The sequence below is a fragment of the Gopherus flavomarginatus genome, chromosome 17 (assembly GCF_025201925.1).
Source record: "Gopherus flavomarginatus isolate rGopFla2 chromosome 17, rGopFla2.mat.asm, whole genome shotgun sequence".
In the NCBI taxonomy this organism is placed as follows: domain Eukaryota; kingdom Metazoa; phylum Chordata; order Testudines; family Testudinidae; genus Gopherus; species Gopherus flavomarginatus.
The window spans coordinates 14,292,379-14,304,700 of record NC_066633.1 but is presented as its reverse complement, the minus strand read 5'-3'; the positions used below and the strand labels follow the sequence as shown (position 1 = coordinate 14,304,700).

Here is a 12,322-nt window from a genome sequence, read left to right as displayed (position 1 = left end):
ATCAGGAACTGAATCACCTCCTTGGTAATGCATTTACAACTTCAGCTTCAACAGGCTGAATGCAATGATTGCAATGCACTGATCACAATTTAATAGACAAGACACATGTTTAAAAAACCAGGTCAACTGCATCACTTTCTATAGTCACGATGACTCAGCAACAAAGTGCACACCGCATCAATTTCAATAGTTGAGACACGTCTGCAGTACTGCAGCCACTGCCTCAATTCCCATTCTCAGGGCACACATCAACAGCTATCCTCGAGCCATATCAATAGCTTTGGTGCATTGACTATAATTCTCTGACTACAGCAAATTAAACACCACAGTTGCATGCACACGGTATTCTTCAATTCCCTGATCACACAGTATCAACTCCCTAAATACTGAAGTAATTATAACAAAAGACAAACAATGAGCTTATGACAGGATTTGCAATGTGCTTTGTGCCAGCAGAGATGTCAGCTTTACCATGGGGGTATCACCTAACGAAATTTCTTATTTCAGCATCAAGGGTTGTATAAAGTAGCTCACTTTCTTGGAAAGGTGCATTAGCACAGAAAAGCTACATTACAATAATTATACAGGTTTTATTTACACCTACAAAATCAATTTAGACCCCAGTTACTGAAGCACGTGCTTTACAAAATGGGAACCCTGTTTTAACACCAGAGCCCGGAAGCATATCTAAAGGATTGGGCAAGAGCCTCATCTCATAAATTCTGTTGCTTTTGGTTCGCACTAAATTGAACTGCAAAGTTGGAACAACTGAATTAAAATACTTTTCTGTGACAAATGGCCCCACTAACATGCCTGTGTGGCGAGAATGGGGAAAAGAGCATTAAGTACAGAAACAACAAATATTTTCAAAATTACATAGGAGTCCATTGCATTTCTGCATTCCCTAGTGGTAAACCCCACAATGCATCATTCTGAGACTTCACAGATATCGGAGGAGTCAGCAGTTGCATGACTAACCTAATTACCAGTGCACACATTCGCTCTCGCTCCACTAGCTCACTACTGTGGCTCACGAATCCAAACTTCAGTTAGAACCTGCCTTTTATCTGCGCCATCCTGGCCAAGGCATCCAGCAGTGCTTCAGATGAGCTGCTTTAAAATTTATCTTTACTTTTTGAAAGTAAAAAGATATTAAAAGCTATGTTGCAGCACCTACCAAATTAGTTTCTTAAACTTTAAAGCAGCAGCTAGGCTAAAATATGGGATTTAGTGTCTTGGATTTATTGGTGATGAGATTCCAACTGCGCACTTGGCTGGGAGACAGTGCAGCTCTGTAACTTCATCAAAGAGGCCAAATCAGCCAATGGGAACACAGCTTTGGATAATCAGTGTCCAAAGATGTACTATTAATATGCCATTATGGGCTCTTCCAGGGTGCGATCTTAGACACTGGTGGAGCTGAGAGGAGAATGGGCTTTGATTAGGTATTGTTCTCAGTCAAGGAGTGAACTAGCACAAGAGAATGGATTAGTGATTAGAAGTTGGCATTGGGTCATTACTATGCATAGCTCCATTTGTCATTGTTCTCGTTTCTGGCTGTACACCTGTATGGGATGGTAGGGTTGAAAAGGGGGCAGTTAGTTTTCATTTTCATTAATTCTATGTGAGTCCACTATTGTAGCATCTTACTTTTTCCTCATGGGGGCAGCTATGTGAATGAAGTGTAGTCAGTTTTTTTCGATGTGTTTCTCTTGCAGAGAACTATAGAGGCAAAATCTCTGACTTTTCACAGGTTTTATTTTTTCTGCTTATGGGTTTGCCGCATACTGTAGCCAACACTGATACGTTTTACCACCCATCCACTAAGTCCCAGCCTGTGCTTATGTGACCCCTGCTAATTCATTTTGGGTTTGCCCAGGGCAAATGGTGGTGTTACCCTCATAGGGAATTAATTCAACAGTCTACATAGCGCAGCAGGTGTATGTCCTTGAGCAGGTTTCACTAATGAATGGTACACTGTGAAACAAGTGAAGTGATTACTGCTTCATTATTTGGAAGTGGCTGTGCATTTCTTGTTGATCTATTTAACTGGCCTTTTGGAGATTTGAATTTAAACAGTTCTCGGAAATAATAGGAAAAAGAAAAGAAACTTAATGTGTGCCTTCAAATGAAGCCTATTTGTTCTCTACCTGCACATGATAAAAGCACTAAAAGAACAAAAACATACATTGACAGAGACAGTAGGTAATGTCTCACAATAGGATTAAAAACTTACACATCTGTATGCGATTGTTTTGCTGGTACCAGAGTACTATATATAGTAACCAAAATGTATATACTGTATTATGACCTCAGGTTTCTGGCGACATGTATAAGCCATCCTAATTCTTCTTTATATTGTCAAATGAAAAAGACTGCCACGTTATCTATCCATCCTCCAGTTCTCACCACATGTCCCCACTTCAGAAGTCTCTGTACTAGTTTCGTTTTTAACTTAGTATAGTATTCTTTCCTTAAATCTGCCTTCATTTCCACCTACATCTCCTGCTCCAATTGTACAAAAAAGTCTTACTTGACTGCTCCTTTTGTCTCCTTTGCTCACTCAACTTTGTACACTCTTTCCTCTTCCCTGTTAGAAGTACACCAAGCTCCCTTCTCCTCCTCCAGTAACACGTCCAAAAACCTAAATGTTCAGTGAAATATTCCAGCCGTAGTGACCATACAACTATCTGTTCTGCGTTATACAGAATTTTGCCTGTTTGTGCCTTCACATTTTAAATTGTTTGGGACACAGACTTGTATTTTCACATAATTCACTAGTGTTCGGTGCAGAGTATGCTTATGGTACTATGTAAACCAGGGGTAGGCAATCTATGGCACGCGTGCCACCTTCGGCACACAAGCTGATTTTCAGTGGCACTCACACTGCCTGGGTCCTGGCCACCAGTCCGGGGGGCTCTGCATTTTAATTTAATTTTAAATGAAGCTTCTTAAACATTTTAAAAACCTTATTTACTTTACATACAACAATAGTTTAGTTATATATGATAGACTTATAGAAAGAGACCTTTTAAAAACATTAAAATGTATTACTGGCAAACGAAACCTTAAATTAGAGTGAATAAATGAAGACTCGGCACACCACTTCTGAAAGGTTGCCGAACTCTGATGTAAACAATAATAGCAATATACACTTTTCAGACTATGAAGTCAGCTATTAGAGAAAATATATGATGAAATGATTAATCAAGTGCTGGTTTCTTTCCTCCTGCCACACAAAAGTTTCATCAGTTGCACAAATTATAATAATCCTGAAGTGAGTTAATTTTAATGGGTTAATCCTGGTTTACACTGGCTAATTCCATTACCCTAAATTATAATAGGTTGATTCTATTACCCTATGTCACTGTTTCTCAATTTGTTGATCACAACCCCCAAGAGGTCAAAAACGGTCACAAGGTATTGAAAATTGTATTATGTTTCAAAGCAAAGAAAAACTCACTCCCCTACTCCCTTATCCTTCAAGGTCATGTATTCTTTCTATCCATTTTGTCTTTCTAAGAACCTTGACCTGGACCAACTTGGTTACAAAAGCACCGCAAACAGCGTCTTGAAACACACACAAAGTAGAGCCATTGTTATCAAAGATACACTTTTTACTCTTACATAAAATAAAAGACCCCTTTTATAGTATGTTTTTACCCTCCAAAATAAGGGCTGTGTCAACCTGAAAAGATTGAAAAACACTGCCCTATGCTATATAGGTTCATTACAATTTACCTGATCCTACCTTTTTGAAATCAATGGGAAAATCCCCAGTGATTTCCAATAGGAGGCAGATCAGGCCCAATGTTTCTATTTATCTGTAGAGGCCAAGGTTTAGTGAAACTTACCTCCAGCTCTTTGACAATCTTGATGATTGACTGCTGAGACTCGGAAGCACATTTTTCCTTTATTAAGTCTTCATTCTTCAACTCAAGATCTTCTTTAGCTTTTAAAAGGTTTTTACACTTCTTAATAAGTTCTTGAAGTTCTACATCCTTTTCTTTAATTGCTGCATCGAGTTTCTAGCAAAACAAAATAATGCATAGAATGAAAATCCTGCAAAGGTTAGTATTACTAGTGCAAAAAATGTATAACAATTAATACAAACTTCAAAAGCAACTTATTTCAAATACATTCTTTGTTGTCTGGTGGAAAGTCCAATGTAAGACCACAACAGGAGAAAAAGATAGCGTATTGACCCTCTTTGATTGCCATTAATGTCCAAAATGTTCAAAATTCTTTTATATTTAAATAGTTAAATTAGGGAGCATAGAAAATGCCAAATTAGCAGCACTGATACACTAAAGTATGATACTCAGTTTGGGCTCAATCCTGTAAGATGCAAACACCCTCAATTCCTACTGACTTTGCTAGAGAGCATCTTTTATCCATAGAATATCTTTAAGCACTACAGGTATCCCCAGAGCTGCCCAACAATGTCCCTTAGCCCCGGTTTGAAGGGAGTTCCTCATAAGGATGAGAGAGCAGTTCAGTATCAATACCCATTCCTTAACTTCTAGTTTCTGGGGAACAAACTGAAACAGGTTACCAAGGGAAGGTGTGGAATCCCCATCACTGGAGGTTTTAAAGATGAGGTTAGAAAAACACCTGTTCTGACTTAATGTGAGAGGATGGACCTGGTGACCTCTCAAGATCCCTTCCAGCACTACATTTCTATGAATACCCTAGATGCTTTGGGAGCTTTTAAAGCACCTGGTTTCAACAGCAAAATCTCTACATGAACACTGGCAAAGTTTCCTCCCTCCCCTGTCCTAAATTTCATAAATCTGAATAAGAACTCCTGTTGAAAGCCACACAGCTATGTATCTATTCTGCAAATACAATATTATAAAAAGTAGAGTATTATCATGAAAATCAACAGCAATTCCAAACAAAAATGGGATTTTGTAATCATTCCTCATACAAAATCAAGTGATAAGTTTTCATTTTTCATTTCAGCTTAAGTCTACCTACCTGAAGCAATAGATCCTTTTGACTGACACTGTCTGTTAGTCGCTTGATAACTAGTTCTTGACTCTGCAACTTCTGATTGCTTTCACTCAAAAGAATATTGTAATGATGTTCCACTGCTTTTTCTCTCTCAGTCATTTCACCATGTAATTTCTCTAGCTGATTTCTAAGGTCCTACAAAAAGATGAAATCGAATATTTAGAAAATCAGCTTCATAAAAAACTTGAGTGACAACCCATGTTATTAATTTAACTTTCCATTGCTTTAAATTACTCCTATCACTGAGTGTTCTAAAGAATGTATCCAAGTCACTGTCTTCCTTTTAGCATCTTAAGAATAAAGTTTAGGCAATAAAACTTTAAGAGTGAAGTGTCAATACTGTCTTACATTAATCTATGGTATTATTGTCTTAATGCCTTTCCTTCAGAATGACTGGACTCAAAGGCAGTAGAAAATCTCTTTCTCTCACACACACACATTTTGTCACTGTCAGTCAGCATGAACACTCATTTCATAAATCAAAGCAATTTTACGCCTTTGCCAGAAATAGGAGAAAATGGCTTAGTGGTAATTCAGTTTGTCATCTTTTCCTTCTTCCATTCACACCATGGAAATCCTTGCACTAAGGTTATTTTACTAGTTGCTCTTGCATTAACCAAAAGGCAGAAGTGTTAAAACATTTCCCTTCCCTTATGGCATGAGCTTTAGACACCAACCAGGGAAGAAAAATAAGTCTTGTGATTAAAGCACTGGAGTGGGCTCCATAATTGCATCCTGTGTGACCCTCACTTACTCTGTGCCTCAGTTTCCCATCCATCTAATTCATGTCTATTTAAACTGTAAGATCTTCAGCACAGGGACTGTCTCTAACTGGATCCATGTACAATGGCAAGTATAATGAGACCAGAATCTTGGTTGCTGCCTCTAGGCACTACTGTAATACAAATACTACTACCCTCTTATTTTGTCAGAGAGACAGTCACAAACTTCCATATGTTCTACCTATTTACCTTCCTAATTCTCCTATCAATCATTTCCCTTGTCTGTTTGAAGTCCTTCATCTACAGGTGAGGCTACACGTGGGGTCAAGAGGGCGCATCCGCATCAGAAGTCTTTGGGCAAAGAGTGTTTCAAACATGTTCACTTTCTAACATTTGACCACTAAAGGGATCGATCCTGAAAACAATGGAACTATATATAGGAGAGTGTTTGCAGAATCAAGCACCAGCACAGTGTATCTTATTACTGGACAGATTCCAGTCACAGGATGGAGGAAAGCAGCAGCATAGGACAAAGGAAAAAAACATAACAGTAATTTTATTTCTCATAGTCTTCCTCTTCCCCCATCCTACTTCCAGCATCAGTCATCAGTTGATTCCATGTAAAATTATCTGTTTATGCTGATTTTGCTAGAAGTTTCAAGAGTCAGAAGGGAAGGAGGGGTAGCTTGTGCCTTGTAGCGGTCTTGTTTCTATATTGGTCTTGTTTGACAAATCTTATTTCACAGTAGAGAGCAAAAATACTCAATGCAAGGATTGTATAATAGAAAGGAAGAAGATAGCAACAAAAGAGCCGTTGTCAAAAATTGCTTTGATGTCATTTAAAATATACACTAGTTTGCGTTACTTTAACCGTTTTTAAAATCCCGTAGAGCCAGATGAGTTTTACGGAACACTAGCTTATCTTTCATTACTAAAGAAGTGTGTGTGTTAAATACTGTATGTTCTAAATATTTTGCATATTGCACACACAGTAGTCACTCATAAAGAACATTTATCCAGACTGGTATTTAACGCATCACAGTTACTTCATATTCTAAGTATAGAGAAACAACAATGGTTATACTTTATGGGCAATCTGTTTATTAAGTTGTGTGATTTTTTTGACTTAATCACTTGCTTTGCTCAAATTCACATTAGACCCTTATTATTTTGTTTTGTCCATTAAATATCAATTATTTACACTGCCTTTTGCTTTACTTTATTGAGCTTAATATTGGCACTCACTTTAAGAAATCACTAATAGCCACTTCAGACCCCAAATCTGCAAACTAACTATAGCAAGTAGTCCAGCTGAGTTCAGTGGGATTACGAGCTTGGAGTAGAGACTATTTAAGTAAAGACTGCAGGATCAGTCCCAAACTTTGTGTTTGCTGAAGGCACTACCACCATCGCTCTCATACATACACTCGTCCTCAAATGCATGTCCATTTCCACCTAGTTAGTGACCATTAATACAGCTTCAAGGGTAGAGACAGAATGATCTTTTTGAGGTGGTATGAAATCTCATGACTGTAGCTGCCTTTGTCTCCAAGTTATGGAATTCCTTATTTGGGTCACAATCAATCAGATTCATTTGCAACATGTAAATTGGCATTCAAGGCCTGACTGAAGAGCTTTGATTTTAGTGATGCATTCTATACCTCACACCTTGACTTTAATTTTTGCATTTTTCCCCCACTACATTTGGAGACTAACTGAATAAATTATCTTCATTTTGTTTTAGGCAGCTAAGACTTTAAACACTTGTGATCTAACACTCTCCTAGAGCCCAGAAAATTATTAGCTTTGATAAACAGAAGTCAGAAATAGCTTCATAGAGAGAAGTCATAAGCAGGCATGGACAGAAAAGAACCTTTTTCCTCCTCCTTACATGATGTAAAAAGCAGTACTTGTCAAGAAAGGGACAGAGACTGCTTCCTCCCTGGAGTAACAGATATTACTGGCTAAGGGGAAGGGGGATATTGAATGGCCAACATGTAGTGGTTCCTCAACAGAGAATGTAAAGGATTGTGTGTGCCCATCTGTAGAGACAGTAGTTCAGCCCATGAGATTTCCAAATCCCTCCTAGACTAAGCCATGACCGGAACTGAAAATTTATTCTCTTTGCATAGGCTAGGATTCTATAACACACAAAACCACCCCTCACTACAGTAGATTGCTTGAATAGGAGAAAGTCTATTGGTTTCTATACAGTGAGTTGCATGGATAATATGGTAGCTACAGCCCTTTACAATGCTTTCTGCCAACCTCTGTCTCAAGGGATTTTTCCTATGATTAATGATAGTTAGTTGAACTTAGAAAAAATGAATGTGAAACATTATAACTAATATTGGTTGAACACAGGAGTGAGCGCCTCCCTGTCTTTGTCAGATGGGAAACAGGTTGGTGAACAATTAAGGCTTGAAGCCTCGAAACCTCTCTTTCAGTTTAATTTCAAGAGGGAAGAGCGAGTGGTAAATTCTGGCTAAAGAGTTATTGTGCACTTCCCAACCAACTGATCAAATATGACTATAACTGAGAAATATACCTTAATTGCCTGTACTTCAAACAGGGTAGAATAGCTATTTAACATATTTCACCATTACAGCTTGAACAAACTCATAGATTTTGAATTTTACCTAATATTGAGACCACGTTGTATATACATACAGACAGTTGATGCACATGATATTTAAGACGTGTTGATCTTTATTCCTGGTCATTCTATAAGAAGCAGTTTGTTAAACAAGGTGTATCTCAATAGTTGATTGTTTTAGCAACTAAACTATCCAGAGCTGATAATGTTGAGATACTGTCTCAAGATAGTTCCCTCTTAAAGAAAAAAAAATAAAAAATAGATTAAGTGAGCTAATATATAAGGCTGGGGTGGTATGTTCTTTTGTTGTTGATGTTCCTGTTTTGTTTTTAATTAGTTGAAGCTAGCTAACAATCCACTGAACAAAAAGGATATAGAAGTAGGATAGAGTAGCCATTTTGAAGAGAGGCCCTACTCCTATTCATCATAAGGAAGATCTTAATGATTTATGTTGATGGTTTGGATGAACAAATCCCAATAGTCTTTCATATACTAAACTTAACTGATCTTTTCCACTTTTTCCAATGCACAAGCCTACGCCACACTCTATCAAAATACATCCTTGATCATTCTATACTGGCCAGGTCAGAAGTTGGGTGGCGGCACCCCTCATGGGCCTCTCTCTGACACAGAATCCCACTAGCTTGTTTTGATATTGTTACTTACAGAAATAGATTATGATGATTATTCTGTGTGAAAGGTCACTAAAAATATCCCAAACAAGTAAAAACAGGAAAGAGATGAAATGGCATCTAACTATGGATTTGGATAAGGGTTCCTATACAGTTCAGATCCATTTTTGTTAGTTTTATATCTATTTAACTGTATGCCAGTCCATCTGAAAACAGCTTTTTTAAGGCTGCTCACATAAAATGTTTGCATCAGATCAGTGAAATGGTTTTCTGTTTCTCACAGAGCAAGATATTCTAGCACACATTTTTACTCCCACATACCTTCTACTCAGTGAGCCACAATTCATAGGCAATGTTAGATCCAAAATGTACTTGCAGCTCCGAAACTGAAGCAGAGGTGGTGAAACTACCTAAGAGTAGGAGTAGATCAGGGATGTAATTTTTAAGACTGCTCATCTTTTGGCAGGGACACTTTTCCCCAAGGAACTTAATCACTTACATGGAACTTGGCTATAATTGAGTCAGACAGACTTCTCCAAGGGCTGTAACTATGTGAACCCCCACTCAAGCCTGTCCTTCCTGTATACATTTATATTCTAGCTCCCTTAAGAGAAGATGAAGGTTCTGGGTAGAGAAGACAGTTGAAGATAAAATACTTTAAAATCAATAAAATGTGCTTTTTATGGCTGTTGTAATAACAGGAATCATCCATTCTCTTTTTTTTCTAACCTCAATACACAGAAGAAATTTCAAGGAGCAGCAGGGACAGAGATTCTGCGATGGCAAATGAACCGCACCTGAGATCAGACTGAAGCTATAACTAAAATAAACGGATATTGTAGAGAAAAATATATATTGTTTATACAGGGAAAGAGACCCCTCTACTGGATGTAGACAATATTACAAGAGGTCTACTGTAAATTTTGTATGTAATTGGTACAGTGAGAGGCCTTTAATAACTGGAGTACAGTGCCCTAGCAGAGAACATTTAACAGTGGCAGAAGCTGCTCTAATACAGAGCATAACCTCATCGACACCTTCATATAACCAGCCTGTCACTATGTAACTATACACCCTTTAATAATAAACAGTTCAGTCTGTCTATGCAATCTTTTTTGTCTACAGATGCAAGCTCATTCTGTCTTCTGTGTAAATCAACATGGCTCAATGCTTAAAGGCAGCAATAGGGATTTTTAGTGAGTTGACCATGCTCAATGGAGAAAGCTCATCTCCTTTGTTTATGCTGTTGCCAGAACAGAAGAACCAGCCCTCACTGAAGCAGCGGGTGAGAAGATTAAAATAAAATCCACGTGAGAAGACACACAAGTAGACGAAGTTGTGCTTTAAGCTAGGCACGCAGCACGAGGCACAGCTTTTACTTAAAATAAGGAAAGAAGGAAACCTGCTCTTTCACTTTGTTACAGGAGCCTGGCTTTCTGAAATAGAATGTACTAGTCTAGACAGGAAAGCAAGGTGAAAGGTCCTAAAGTAGAGAGCTTCAGAGAAATTAACAAACAGACACAGCACTTAATGCTCGTTTTGGATTGTGAGCAGCCAATCTTTTGTTAATGAGATTTTTACAAAATAGAAACGGAAATTGAAAAGTACAGAATTTACAGAGAACAAGATGTGATGGTAAAAACAAGCAAGAATTCAGCTCAAGGTTGTAACCCTTAAATAATCTGCTATCAAACAACAACAGGGCTGGAAAGAAAAAAAAAGTTTAAAGCTAGGAGTAGTGTAATTTAAGACAATTTACAAAAGATGTAGCCTGACAGATACAACAAAATCATCATAAATGTACACTACTAGATAAATTAGAGATTCTACCTACAGGAAGATTGAGACTTTCTAAAAATTAACTTTTTCCATTTACCACTTATTTACTGATTTTATATAGGACTCAACCAGAGGTCTTTAATTAAAAATAAGATCCGAAGAACATGCCCCAGTTAGTTAGAACTTAAATACACCCCAAAACTTGTCTTAATCCTCTCAGCCATGTCCTTCTGAAGACTGACTTTGGACATTTGCATTTAACTTTCAGAACGATTCAATTGAAATTTAAAGAGTGCAGAAGTGAATATATGAGAAAAGAAAAACATGCTAGAGTAAACTTCATCCACTATTTTAAAAAAATAGAAAAACGTGATAACAACATTAATGGTTTTGTCGCCTCTGCTCTTCTGTAGCTGTGCTTCATCCAGTTCCCTCTCCATTTTCTCTCTCTCTAGATTCAAATCATTCAGCTCTTGATCAGTCCTTTTAATCCTCCTTTGTAGTTTACGGTTCTCCGTATCTTTTGTAAGGTTTTCGGAACGCAGCTCTGCTAGCAGGGTTTCTTTTTCCATCAAGAGAGCTTGATAATCCTCAGCACCCTAGAAGAGGAAGCAGCATCCATAGTCTGTACATGTACTTTATGAAGCTCAGAAGTCTACAATCCTGCCCATTTTCCTTCCCCTTTCTCCCTTCAACATTTCATTCAACTTGCAAAATTCAGTGCAATATCAATTATCGAAATAGCATAGGAACATTACCTTCTTTGGGGTAATTAAGATAATTTTCAGTGTAATAAAGGCCTTCAATGAGATCCAGGTTGGGATAACAAGTAATTCGATAGCTAAGGTTTAGACAATAAAAGTTGAACTGCAAAAGAGTCTAGAGTGAAAATAAGAATAATTTTGGGCTTTTGGAAGTGATAATAGTATATAAAGTTTTTCACATCCAGGTCATTAGTTTCAATCGAGGCTATCAGGGGTGACCAAGTCATAAGCATGTTGTGCATATGAACTGGAAGGCAGTCAGTGTTCAATTCAGATCATATGCGCCACTGTAGTTGGCCTCCTTGTTAATGATCACAGCAGAAATGATAATGAAGGACTGGGCCATGCAGCTTGATTTACTGACTGACCCAGAGCAGAGGTCCCTTCAACGCAGTGTTGAAATTATCCGGCAAGATAATGAGGGGAAAGGTTCGCTTTGCCACCCACCAGGCTATGTTGGTTCTGCAGGCAGGAGAGTTTAGTTTTCAACTTTATAAAACTAAAACCTCACAAAACCAAAAGTTATAAAAGGAAGGGTGGCTGGACCATATTTCACTAAACGGGACTCTACTGGTATAAAACTGCAAGGGTTCCAACGGGTAAGCCACATATCCATTCAGAGGCCAAAAGCTATCTGAAACAGAACTGGGGATAACAGTTTATATTTACACCAATTTTAGTGTGTTGCTTTTTTAAAAAAAAAAAAAATTTTCCATTTCTGAGATCAATTTATAGAGCAATATTAATTTTTAAGCTAAAAGCTCCTGTTTCATTAGATTGTGACTGCTTCAATGCAATTCAAAGCAAAAATGC

At 37.8% G+C, this 12,322-nt stretch overlaps 1 protein-coding gene across 5 annotated transcripts in view; it reads right to left on the bottom strand.

The window, feature by feature from the left end:
• Positions 1-12,322, bottom strand: part of CDK5RAP2 (CDK5 regulatory subunit associated protein 2) — a 101,082-nt gene that overhangs the window by 66,031 nt on the left and 22,729 nt on the right. For all 5 annotated transcript variants that reach the window (XM_050926885.1, XM_050926882.1, XM_050926884.1 and 2 more), the window contains 3 exons: positions 11,126-11,344; positions 4,981-5,151; positions 3,855-4,028 (listed from right to left, as the gene is read on the bottom strand). In XM_050926885.1, coding sequence (XP_050782842.1) covers positions 3,855-4,028; positions 4,981-5,151; positions 11,126-11,344 — 564 coding nt within the window. The remainder of the gene's footprint in view (positions 1-3,854; positions 4,029-4,980; positions 5,152-11,125; positions 11,345-12,322) is intronic.